General features: G+C 31.5%; 1 protein-coding gene across 1 annotated transcript in view; it reads left to right on the plus strand.

Annotated features, from left to right (window-relative positions):
• Window positions 1-13,521, plus strand: part of LOC134710252 (uncharacterized) — a 28,694-nt gene that overhangs the window by 6,358 nt on the left and 8,815 nt on the right. Inside the window, exons 3-11 of the mRNA XM_063570527.1 lie at window positions 757-903; window positions 1,874-2,064; window positions 2,807-2,895; window positions 4,342-5,315; window positions 5,748-5,818; window positions 6,918-6,986; window positions 7,759-7,855; window positions 9,420-9,462; window positions 10,151-10,305. Of these exons, the coding sequence (XP_063426597.1) occupies window positions 757-903; window positions 1,874-2,064; window positions 2,807-2,895; window positions 4,342-5,315; window positions 5,748-5,818; window positions 6,918-6,986; window positions 7,759-7,855; window positions 9,420-9,462; window positions 10,151-10,305 (1,836 nt within the window). The remainder of the gene's footprint in view (window positions 1-756; window positions 904-1,873; window positions 2,065-2,806; window positions 2,896-4,341; window positions 5,316-5,747; window positions 5,819-6,917; window positions 6,987-7,758; window positions 7,856-9,419; window positions 9,463-10,150; window positions 10,306-13,521) is intronic.

Raw genomic sequence — 13,521 nt, forward strand, 5'->3', positions numbered from 1 at the left:
TCACCTTTCTTATTATGTCAGTCTTTTTCTGGTTCCCAATGTCACCTTTAAGTATATTTGAGTGTATATGGGTAAGATGTACATGAGTCAACATTTCAAAGTTCAACACATGGTCAAGATGATCTGATCAGCACAGGATGTAGTGGGGTTAAAGCAGATAAATTTCTGTCCAGACTTTACCCCTTTGCTTATTTAGACTGCCGCTAAAGTACAACACACAATAGAAACATTCATGGTACAGCTACCAACAGGATGACCAGTAACTTGAGAAAAATAGCATATGATTATGGAGATCAATGTCAAAATGTGTACACTTCTGAATGAGGCAAACTAAGATAGCTAAAGCTTTTGATTGGATTACATCATGGTTCCAGTGGAATAGGTTGCATAGTTCATGTTCATGTAAAATGAACAAATATTTGCCACTGGACATTAAGCAATCAACAATCTATCAATCATATGATACCAATTTTAATTTTCAAAACAAAGGATTTTGAAATAACTTCATGAACTTAATAAAGTAAGCTTGTGACCAAAATTTAGAGATCAATTAATTAATTTTTCTTGTGCATTATATCCAAGTGAACTAATGAAAAACATCCAAATTAGTCTTCAGGTCATACATGTGTCAAGCACGATAACGAAAACCCTTTCCCACTCTTAAAAAAAAATGGATGTATAAAAGAGATGACCAGCACACACCAAGAAAACAGACTTTACTTTTATAAACCTGTAGAATAAATATTTTCATTCCAGCCGTTTCCCATAAGTTCAGCATTAGGTTGGAAGGTATACTGTTTGTGTACTGATACTAGAATATGGAGAAGAAATATTATTGTAGACAATGGTGGCAACAGGATTCAGATACTTGGATGTTATGTTAAACTACCAGCTCCAGTTCAGGTTGGTAATTTATGAATTTTATATTGTAGTAATAGGCATGCATTGTCAGATAGTTCCTGCAAAGTATGTTTTAACCCAACCTAGGCAAAATCTAGGATTGAATTTAAGTTTTCATTACAATATTTTAAAAAAAGGAGATGAGGTATGATTGCCAATTAGACTGCTATTCACCAAATATTAAAGGAAAATGTTTTAGTTATAAATTACTATAGGCCAGTCAGACTGAGCCACTGTAAGTCTTTCAATAAGGAGCAAAACCTATATCTTATAATAATCTATTTAATTTCTGTAAAAATGAAAAAATGGGAAACAATTTAAATGGGAAAACCAACAGCCTGATATTTGCTTTAAACATTAAATGAATCACAAAAAAAATTTAAAGGCCAAATAAAGTATGAAGTTGAAACGCATTGTTAAGTGATTTCATGTTGTAAAATTACATCTTATTTTGCATTTGGTTTAAGATTTGATCCCTTAAATTCAAACAAGAAAAAGTTATTTATCGACTTAAGAGAACAAAAGTGGGGAATATGGGTTCACAAAATGCTAAATAGATGAATTTCAGTAGTTAAATTATAATTTAAATTAGTGTGGTTTATATCACAATGAGATATCAATCCAACAACACAAGAAAGAAATTTCTGTTCATGTGTCTTTGTTATGAAGTACTGTAAATTCAGAAATTATTGCGTGCATTTATTATTGCGATTTTGTCATTTTACACTTGAATGTGATTTTAATCTTTACGATTTTGAGAAAAGTCATGCTTAATTCAATTATAATATTACAAAATGCGAGTTTTAATTATTGCGTTTACAACTCAGTCGCATTATTCACAATAATAAAAACCTCGCAATAATTTCTGAATTTACAGTAGTTTAAAACAAAAAAAAACACAACAATTTACAATAAATTGTCAATAAATCAATTAATTTAAGTTGTATATACATGCATGTTATCTACACTGTAGGTGGTTAGTAAGATCTTCAAGGATGTAACTCAGTTTGTTGAATGGCGTCCTGGAGTTGAGTCTACAAGTACCTGTGTAAATGGCTCATCCAAAGAGTATAGGAACGTGTCACATGACCTCATCAACATTGTTACAGCCAATCAGAAACTCAGTAAATACTCTGTTGTGGTGGAACAACAAAATATTGAAAGGTAAATCAAATTTTGAATATGAAAACAGGAAAACTGTAAAAAAAACAACAGAAAACAGCCCAAGGCCACAAATGGGTCCTCAACGCAGCAAGAGGTGCGCTTCAGCTTTCCCTAAATAGTAATGTTTTTTAACTCAGCAAAATGGATGCCATGTTTAGCTCCAAAATTTATATATATATCTTTTCACTCCTGAAATGGACTTCCAATGTACTGTGGATTCCTTTATTTTCGTGGGTATCAATTTTCGTGGATTGAGGAAATCTTACATTTTCGTGGATTGTTGATTTCGTGGTTTTGTCCAGGTCTGTATGCAACCCAATAGCAAATTTGTGATTCGTTGAACATATAAATTTGTGGTTCACCAGTACCAACAAAAAACAAGAAAATTGGTATCCCACGAAAAATAATGAATCCACAGTATATGAGTAGAAAAACAATGAAAACCTAGAAATCTGTTCAAATTGAAAACATAAAACATAATGACATAAGACTATTTACATTTACAACAATGTATGTCAAAAGGATGATGTGACCTCAATGTTCTGGTTCATTGATTTTATTCTTAACTTAGACTAGGGGACTATGTTTAAATAGTTTACTGTGAATGAATGGTTGTTGTACATGTTTGCTCAGTTTTTGGGGATGTATTTTATCTTTATTCTTGTTAAGCATATATTAATGGATATTTGAACCTTTCAAATAACACATTAAAACTGAAAAAAATGTTTTATTGGAATTACAGGTTTTGGAAAAGAGAAGATAATGGTTGTTTTTGGTTGTTAGAATCCAGTGATAGAGGATTACTGCTTTACATTCTACAACCTGTCCAAGGTAATCATAAAAATAACATTATATTTTATTACAATCCTTCTAGGTGTGTATCATAAAGGCCCAGCTCAAAACAGAGACATTGAAATCGATTTTACTTGTAAAATTTGTCACTGGGTGTTTTGCATCTGACAAATAATTGCCCACTGTAAGAGAGCGCAATTATGTTAAAGAAACTGAATCTGATCTCATTTGTAATATTTGTTACTGTGTGTTTAGTATCTTACATACAATTGGTCACTGTAAGGGAGCAAAAGTATGTTTGGTGTCATTTTACTATTGTCAAAAAAACATTTTCTACCTTGAATTGAAATATATGATTGATAATTTCATACATTCCATAATAGGGTATTGCAAATGTAGTGCAACACAAATTAAGAAACTAATTAAATTGAAATGTAGGTACATTCGAATTCTACATTTATAAATGATAAAGTCACAGTTATTGTTTTTGTCAACTTGTAGGATTCAGATTTTTTTTTAAATTTATAGCTGACAATCAGTTATTTATTATGTTTAAATCCAATTCTTTTGAACAGATGTTGATGTAACAGATTTGTCAAGTCTAGATGACATTGATTTTTTTCAGATTCAATGTCACATACAATAATAACATTATAATAAAAAAAAAAGGCTAAATGAATACTTATATATGATCTATTGTGTTAAATAATATGGGTTTTTTTTCAGTCAAATTTTGCACACAAACATTATTTAGTCTAAATAAACATGCATTTTGCAAAGTTAAACAATTTTGTTAAAGGCATCAATGTAATCATTGTTTCCCATATACATGTATCAGAACTAAAATCTACTTATTTTCTATTTGACTGATACAGTACATGTATATTTCAAAAATGGTCCAACTTCAAATAATTATAGTTTCTTAACTAAGAACAATACTTTCCTTTTGGATACCAATCGTTTTTGATTGAGAAAATTTTTTTGTTGATTTTTGTGGTTTTTTTTATCTGCCAAATAAGAAAGCTTGATTTACAGTGTTAAAGTTGAGGCTATTTCTTAACATGAGTAAAATATGTCTCTCGAACTATCTCAAATGAGATATTCCTAAAAAATGACACGAGTTGGTCTTCAAGTATGACCTAAATGATAAGGGGGGAACATATAGCTACAATGAAGTAAATTGTCTTTTAAAATAATAACTCATACCAATCTACACCTGTGCACCTCTGCATCGCACTCAAAATGGTAAAAATATTTCCTAATTGTATCTTGGCATCGCTTTCATTTTCTTTTTCAGATGTAGACAGTTGTTGTTTGACCATTGTGAGTCATTTTACATTTCAGATGTAGACAGTTGTTGTTTGACCATTGTGAGTCATTTTACATTTCAGATGTAGACAGTTGTTGTTTGACCATTGTGAGTCATTTTACATTTCAGATGTAGACAGTTGTTGTTTGACCATTGTGAGTCATTTTACATTTCAGATGTAGACAGTTGTTGTTTGACCATTGTGAGTCATTTTACATTCCCTGTCACTCTACAAGACAGTGCTGCCACCATTTCTAGTTATGCTCAGTCAATAAAAGATTATATGATCTACCGGAAGATGAAAGTGACCCCATTATTGAACTTTCACATTCCTCAAAACATGGCAGTGATTGGTGCCAAAGAAGCTGTTGTCATATCCACTGGAATGGATGATCTCTTAGATTCTTCTACTTATTCCACCAGTGATGATGAAAATTCTGATTCTTTCTATAAAAAATTTGAAGGTCTGCATCCAAGAGAAAAACACAAAATTTTAGAAAAATCTAATTTCATTCTTCACGTTAAATCGCACGACCAAAGACTTAGATCTCAATCTGACACAAATACCGGTGATGATAAAACTAATATCGTAAAACAAAGATCTTCAACTCTTCCTAAAGATGCAAAATCCTGTAAAGCAGATCAACACAAATCTTCTACCAAGTCTTTAAGTTTGGAAAGGAAAGTTCACAATGAGAAAATAGATCTTGATAGTTCTAAGAGTAGTGTGGATGATAATGTTTTTATTGATGATTCTGCAAAAAATGTGAGAAATACTCAAAATGACAGTCAAATCTCGCCAAAATCTGACAATACTCCAAGTACTGTTATACCTCTAAACTTGCCTACACAAAATGGTGCTCTTAATACTCGCAATAATGTGCCTTCGCCTCACAAAGAAAGCAGCTCAAAACTTCCTCACATAATGGAGAAAGGGCCTTCAGATGATTCTATAATTACACAGAATAAAAACCAAGGTGCTGAACAATATAATGGTGCTAAGAAAGAGAGAGTTTCTGGTATGGATTCTGATCATCAGAATATGACTGAAGACCAGAAAGTCAAATCACAAACACAGAAGCTATCTTCCCCTGATGATATTAGATATATCACCCTTGCCAACCAAAGTGCTGCTGATCTTCTGGTAGAGGTAGATATTTATTATCAAGTTGCTTTAAACTTCAGTACTGTTATATAATGTTAAAAAAACATGCATATTTTGGTTTGCAATACCACTAAATCTTAAAAATTTGGACAGCTGAAATACATAAAAAACGCCAATTTTCAGTATAGAAACATTTATACTGGTCATGCTAGTGGATTGAACTTTAGAAGTGAAAATTGTTGAACTGCTGTTATTCATACTTATTAACATAAATGATACTGATTTTTTTTTATGAATTTTTTTTATGAATTTTTTTTATGAATTTTTTTTATGAATTTTGATTGTAGGTAAATTTAAATAATATTTACTAATAAATAGTCAAAACACCTGTTACCTAAACTTTTAATTAATACATGTAACAGTAACGAAAAATATAGAACAAAGTTACAAAACATAAGTACTATTTTATTTTTGCAGTATTTCCAAGTGTCAAATATTGATTTGAAGAAACCTGTGAGTCAGCAGACGGCAATTTCTGGGGGATGGGGGTAAGTACATTTTTTTTTTTACATACTTTCATTTCTGAAGGGCTTCTGTGGTCTAATGGTAACATACTTGAACTGCTGAAAAGCCTTTTTGGTGTCATGGGAACATACTTGCTTTTACTGAAAGGCCTCTGTTGTGTCATGGGAACATACTTGCCTTTACTGAAAGGCCTCTGAGGTTTCATGGTTATGTGTTTCTGTTGAGTGTAAAAGTTTAGGGTTACGTCCCCAGCTCAATTAAACTAAAGACTTCAGAATCATTAAAGTTATTTTAGTTGTTAACACATCAAGCATGTAGTATAAGATCATTTGAAGACTGGTCTAAACTGGTTATACACAAAGTGACATATCATTTTGTGGACTGTAACCTTGTGATCCAGCATATGAAAATTTGATACAGTTTGTTTTTACTTTTACCAAGCAGTGTATACGTTTGAAAATGCTTTGAGTTATGAAAATAAAATTTTACTGTTTTTATGCCCCATGATAGTAGAGGTGCATTATGTTTTCTGGTCTGTGCGTCCATTTGTTCGTTCCTCTGTGCGTCCATTAGTCCCGCTTCAGGTTAAAATTTTTGGTCAAGGTAGTTTTTAATGAAGTTGAAGTCCAATCAACTTGAAACTTAGTACACATGTTTCCCTATGATATGATATTTCTAATTTTAATGACAAATTAAAGTTTTGACCCCAATTTCATGGTCCACTGAACAAAGAAAAAGATAGTGTGAAACTCAGGTTAAAGTTTTGGTAAAAGTTTTTGGTGAAGGTAATTTTTGCTGAAGTTGAAGTCCAATCAAGTTTAAACTTAGTATACATGTTCCCTATGATATGATCTTTCTAATGTAAATGCCAAATCAAAGTATTGACCCCAATTTCACGGTCCACTGAATGTGTAAAATGATAGGGTGAGTGGGGCATCCGTGCCGTGTACTATGGACACATTCTTGTTTTATATATGCATTTCATGGTTTGTCATACATGTACTACATTTTATTATCTTAAAGACTATGGTATACAATTTACAAATGTAGCTGTTTCACTTTCTCATGTACAGTTCCACAAATCCTTATTTTGACAGTTTTGAGTCTTGTTTGTAATTGTAGGTTCTGTGGATTAGAGAATGATGTTGTCATACTGAAGAAGACACCAGCTGATGGTAGCAATATATTCAGGTACACTACTTAGTCTTAAAACTTTGGATGAGAAAACATAACGTAGATAATAATTCATTTATTTTTGTTGGTCCCAAGAGAGGCAAAGATACCAGAGGGACATTCAAACTAATAAGTAGAAATAAACTGACAACACCATCATGACCATGGCTACAAAAGAAAAAGACCAACAGACAAATGATTGTACACAAAACAAAACATAGAAAACTAAATCTAAAAAAATAGTATTCTTCATATAAAATGAAACCATTAATAGTTAAAAACTAAGTTATCCCAACCAAATTGCCAGAAATGAGATCACATCTATACATTGACCTCCAATATATCTATCAAAAACTGTTTGCAAAGAATTTAAGTTATTGAGTAGTGCAGTAAGATGTGTTACTTTTGTACTTTCATCTTGATCTTTTTACCAATCACATGGTCGTTTACAGTACATTTTCCTTTATAGTTTTATTAACAGTTTAAATGAAAAATTACACTGAAAGAAAAAAGAAAATAAATTGAAAATAAAGCTACATTTGGTAATTTTTTTTTGGGTTGCCTTGGCTTAAGATGAATATAGTTTAGAAAAGGAAGGCAATTCCATTTTGTCAAATATAGCCTCAATTTATGCCAGAAGGAGAAACTCTCAACCAAGGACAATGTTAAATTGTTGTCACTTTGGCAAAAAATCTTGTTGGTAGTCAAAGATTTAAGTGGCAGTTTCAGGATTCAAAAATGTCTCTTATTTGCCTTTTTTTTACCCCTATATGTATCTGTTTTATTTCAGTTACATGGGAAAAGGATTGATTCATGCCTCACCACAAACTGTATTAGAAACTGTGAAAAATCCTAGGACTAAATTTACATATGATGAAACTTTGAAGGTAGAAAATTGACTGTTAATAATTCACAGTTGAATTATAGTGCATTTAAATCATTTATAATCAACAAAAAAGAAATAAAATTGCTTTAAATAAAGGCAAATAACAACTTTAAAATTTATTTGAAAATATGAAGATTTCCTATAATTGCCACTGAGACAACTCTAAAAAGTAAAATCACAAAAATACTGAACTCAAGAGGAAAATCCAATCAAAAAGTCTATAATCACATGGCAAAATCAAATAACAAAACACAATGATAAAAGAGAGACCATTATTTACAAAGAAGTTTACAACTATGGGTCACCTATTGAATTTTATTAGGTCATATGCAATGTTATTTCAGACTGAATAAAGGATATGTTTTATTTTATAATTAAAACATTTAAGTATTCTTGAACAGAACAATTAATCATGGTATTGAGAGTTTTCCATTACAGGGCTCGACATTACCGTTTGTCCGATTGTCCGGGACAAGTGGAAATAGGTGTCGGGCAAGTAGATTTATCATACTACTTGTCAGATGGGACAAGTGAAAAAATCGATGTCAGATGTTAATAGATCAAATTCAAGACTTATACATTCCTAAAAATATGAATGATTGTTTTATTGATCATACAAAATGAAATAAATATTCATTGATTGACCCAGAGATATATAAACTTGTATATTATGTCTCTGATTGAACGTATTTGAACATGCTGGCAGCCATTGCCAAGGGGAAAATAAGTAAGGGGAAGGAAACTAAATGTAAATGTTTCTTCTTAGTATAAGCCTCTTGAATTAGGAGCACCTCCATATGCATTATATGGAGTTTTACCTTAACTTAAAAATTTTAAATTAAAGTTTGGATCATTTGATTTTGCTTTTAGGCATAACATTAAATTAAAAAAAGGTATTATTCAATAAGATCTATATGTTAAAATAATAAGTTAAGATGGAAAAATTAGATAAAATCTAAAAAGGCAGATTGTTTACTAAAATGTTTTCTGTACTTCGACCGTGATCATATATCAATCATGAATGTATGTAAAAATCAAGACAAATTATAAAATCTTGTTTGGCACCATCAATAAATTAAAAAGGTTTATTTGCAAACAAGGTGCCAGGTATATTTGAACCATACCACTACTTCAGAATGAATATAGGTCCATAAATAGGAGAACCTAGTGGTATGGGAAGAGATATGATTTAATGAACGACACATGATAGTGACAATGTGTTAGAGAGCTCAGTCTTGCAAATAAGCCTTCAGTCTGAAATAATAAAATGAATTTTGATGTAGTATTCATATAACATAACAAAATGCTCCCTTTATTGATCTTTATTAGGTACAATCAAAGGGCAAGTGTTATTATTGCATATAACATGTATAATCAATATGGAGAATTTTCAATTATAAATTCGGACAAGTGAGTTATGAGTTCGGACAAGTTGATTTTCTTTCAACTTGTCCAAAGGGACAAGTGAGAAAAAAATGATAATGTAGAGGCCTGCATTATACTTGTACATTTAGATGTAATTAATAAGATATGTATTTTTAGTGTGATCATTAATCTATTTTCAGAAAGTAGATGTTTTGAATGATGTTACTAAAAAGATCAAAATAGGTATAGTAGAATTAGATAAAGAAATATCTTTACCTCAGATAAGTGTATAACCTTGAAGTTTTGAACAAAGATGAGTTACATAAAAACAATTAAAATAGCAGAAATAAAACATCTATATTTAGAAGCAAGAACGTTTATTGAAAGCGATCATAATGTGTTTGTGATTGTTATCAGTTAAAAATTCAAGAGTTATTTGTTTATGATAACATCATTGCCATATAAATTAAAACTGTGGAGCAGAAAATAAAAACAGCTCTGTGTCTCTCTGTATACCATCCCTATTTATAGCAGTCTTGATATTTTCGGGAAAAATTGATATTTTGGATTTGCCAAAGTTTGAATACAAGCTTAAAAGAAATACATTGTACCAACACAATAATGTTTATTAACATATTACTTTTACCATGAAGTAAACTGGTCTCTTGTCAGTTTACTTTTACCATAAAATTTGCTTGTCTTTTTTCAGTTTACTTTTACCATGAATTAAACATGTCGCTTTTCAGTTTACTTTTACTATGAATTAAACACGTCTCTTTTCAGTTTATTTTTATCATGAATTAAACATGTCTCTTTTCAGTTTACTTTTACCATGAATTAAACATGTCTCTTTTCAGTTTACTTTTATCATGAATTAAACACGTCTCTTTTCAGTTTACTTTTATCATGAATTAAACACGTCTCTTTTCAGTTTACTTTTATCATGAAGTAATTAACATGTTCAAGAAGAGTTGTTATGACTTCTGCGTCCTACAGACTGAAAGACAAGATGGGGATAAGTTTGTTTTGGCTAATTCCTCCATAGAGAATGGGCTACCTATACCAGTTGGGGTTCAGAGGGCTCAGGTTTGTGGCTCTGATAGCAGAATAATTTCTTTCAATGAGTACATGCATTTGTTTCATTTTCTATTTGGAAAAGAGTGAAGTGTTAACAAATTTTTATTATAATAGATTTGTAGATAAGGATTAATAAAACTATTGATATGAATACAAAAATGAAAAAATGTTAGGCATATAGGCTTGACACAATACTTATAAAAGTCTCAGCTTGTGAAAAGGCATATGAATATGAGAAGGGGTTAATCTAAATACAAAAACTAGGATTGTAGTGAAATGAGCTAATAATGTAGCAAATTTACCTGACAATATTGGGATATTGGTATTTAGTCGGATCTTAACCTGTACTTGTGATTTGTTTAAAACCGGTTTTGATAAAAAAATAAACGAAGAAATGTCAAAATGTTCAGGACTTAATAAAATCTGTATTTGGGAAAAAATGATGCAAGCATATGGTTTTTATTGCGTCTTACACTTTGAAAAACGAATAATCTTTAACTACTTTATTAAAATATTGTGTAAAAACGTTAATTATGAGCTATGAAAGTCAAGCGGCTTGTTCATTTTTCAGAAGAAGTTTTAAAAAATTGCAAAGAAATATTTTTACAGTGGGTTAGTTTACAATAGTTTCACTATCCTATAGATTAACAACTTTTGGTTATATCTATAATTTAGAATCATCATTGAAGGTGGAGCCCGAATGCACAGTTAATTAATTATATTGATGTGCCATTTGTATGCAAGAGTGACATTCCTTTGTATTATGTGCCGATTCGAAAAAGTTATGCCAGTATTGTCTCCCTTTAACAGGTTCATCATTTTATAATTAAGTTGAGGTTTCTGATATAATTAGCTCACCTGGCCCAAAGGGCCAAGTAAGCTTTTCTCATCACTTGGCGTCCGTCGTCCGTCGTCATCGTCCGTCGTCGTTAACTTTTACAAAAATCTTCTCCTCTGAAACTACTGGGCCAAATCAAACCAAACTTGGCCACAATCATCATTGGGGTATCTAGTTTAAAAAATGTGTGGCGAATCTGACATGGGGTAAAAATGATTATCAGGTCAAGATCTATCTGCCCTGAAATTTTCAGATGAATCGGTCAATCGATTGTTGGGTTGCTGCCCCTGAATTGGTAATTTTGAAGAAATTTTGCTGTTTTTGGTTATTATCTTGAATATTATTATAGTTAGAGATAAACTGTAAACAGCAATAATGTTCAGCAAAGTAAGATCTACAAATAAGTCAACATGACCCAAATGGTCAGTTGACCCGTTTAGGAGTTATTGCCCTTTATAGTCAATTTTTAACCATTTTTCGTTAATTAAAGTAATCTTTTACAAAAATCTTCTCCTCTGAAACTACTAGGCCAAATTAATCCAAACTTGGCCACAATCATCTTTGGGGTATCTAGTTTAAAAAATGTGTGGCGTGACCTGGTCAACCAACCAAGATGGCCGCCACGGCTAAAAATAGAACATAGGGGTAAAATGCAGTTTTTTGCTTATAACTATGAAACCAAAGCATCTAGAGCAAATCTGACAAGAAGTTAAATTGTTAATGAAGTCAATATCTATCTGCCCTGAATTTTTCAGATGAATTGGACAACTGGTTGTTGGGTTGCTGCCCTCCAATTGGTAATTTTTAAAGAAATTTTGCCATTTTTGGTTATCTTGGATACTATTATAGATAGCAATAATGTTCAGCAAAGTAAGATCTACAAATAAGTCAACATGACCTAAATGGTCAATTGACCCCTTAAGGAGTTATTGCCCTTTAAAGTCATTTTTTAACAATTTTCATTAATTTGGTAAATTTATGTAAATTTTTACCAAATATAGTTCTCTGTTACTAATGGGCAAAGTTCATGATAGATATAATTGTAAGAAGCAAAATCGTTCAGTAAAGTAAGAACTTCAAACACATCACCATCACCAAAATACAATTTTGTCATGAATCCATTTGTGTCCTTTGTTTAATATGCACATAGACCAAGGTGAGCGACACAGGCTCTTTAGAGCCTCTAGTTTTTTAATAATCACAAAATGTATCAATTCAATATAATTCAGTGTTTGTTATTGGTGTATCAAAAATATTGATGTACAAATATACTTTCATAAATTTGAAACGTTTAAAATGATTACATACCAATATAGAGAACCGTTCATCATTTTTGAAAAGAACTATAAATGCACAGTGAATTATTTATCTCCCCTTCTCTATCTCATCAACCTCTTTACTTGCAGCAACCAACTGAGATTTAAGGTCTGTCAATACTTTGTGCATGTCTCCAACCTGTGAAGCAGCTGAACTCAGTTTCTCCAGACCTACTTCATATCTCTTTTTAGCTCACCTGACCTGAAAGGTCAAGTGAGCTTTTCTCATCACTTGGCGTCCGTCGTCCGTAAACTTTTACAAAAATCTTCTCCTCTGAAACTACTGGGCCAAATTCTACCAAACTTGGCAACAATCATCCTTGGGGTATCTAGTTTAAAAAATGTGTGGCGTGACCCGTCAAACCAACTAAGATGGCCGCCAAGGCTAAAAATAGAACATAGGGGTAAAATGCAGTTTTTGGCTTATAACTCAAAAACCGAAGCATTTAGAGCAAATCTGATTGGGGTAAAATTGTTGATCAGGTGAAGATCTATCTGCCCTGAAATTTTCAGACGAATCAGACAACCTGTTGTTGGGTTGCTGCCCCTGAAATGGTTATTTTAAGGAAATTTTGCAGTTTTTGGTTATTATCTTGAATACTATTATAGATACAGATAAACTGTAAATAGCAATAATGTTCAGCAAAGTAAGACCTACAAATAAGTCGACATTATCAAAATTGTCAGTCGACCCCTTAAGGAGTTATTGCCCTTTATAGTCAATTTTTAACAACTTTTCGTCATTTTTTGTAACTTTTCTAAAAATCTTCTTCTCTAAAACTACTTTGCCAAATTTTACCAAACTTGTCCACAATTATCATTGTGGTTTATAGTTTAAAAATGTGTCCGATGACCCAGCCTACCAAACAAAATGACCGACATGGCTAAAATTAGAACATAGTGGTAAAATGCAGTTTTTGCTTTATATCTTTGAAACTAAGACATTTAGGGCAAATCTTTCAAGATTTAAATGTCCATTAGAATAAGATATATCCCCTCACAAATTTTCAGTTGAATCGGACAACCTGTTGTTGGGTTGCTGTCCTAAAATTGGTGATTTTAAGGAAATTT

The sequence above is a fragment of the Mytilus trossulus genome, chromosome 3 (genome assembly GCF_036588685.1).
Source record: "Mytilus trossulus isolate FHL-02 chromosome 3, PNRI_Mtr1.1.1.hap1, whole genome shotgun sequence".
In the NCBI taxonomy this organism is placed as follows: domain Eukaryota; kingdom Metazoa; phylum Mollusca; class Bivalvia; order Mytilida; family Mytilidae; genus Mytilus; species Mytilus trossulus.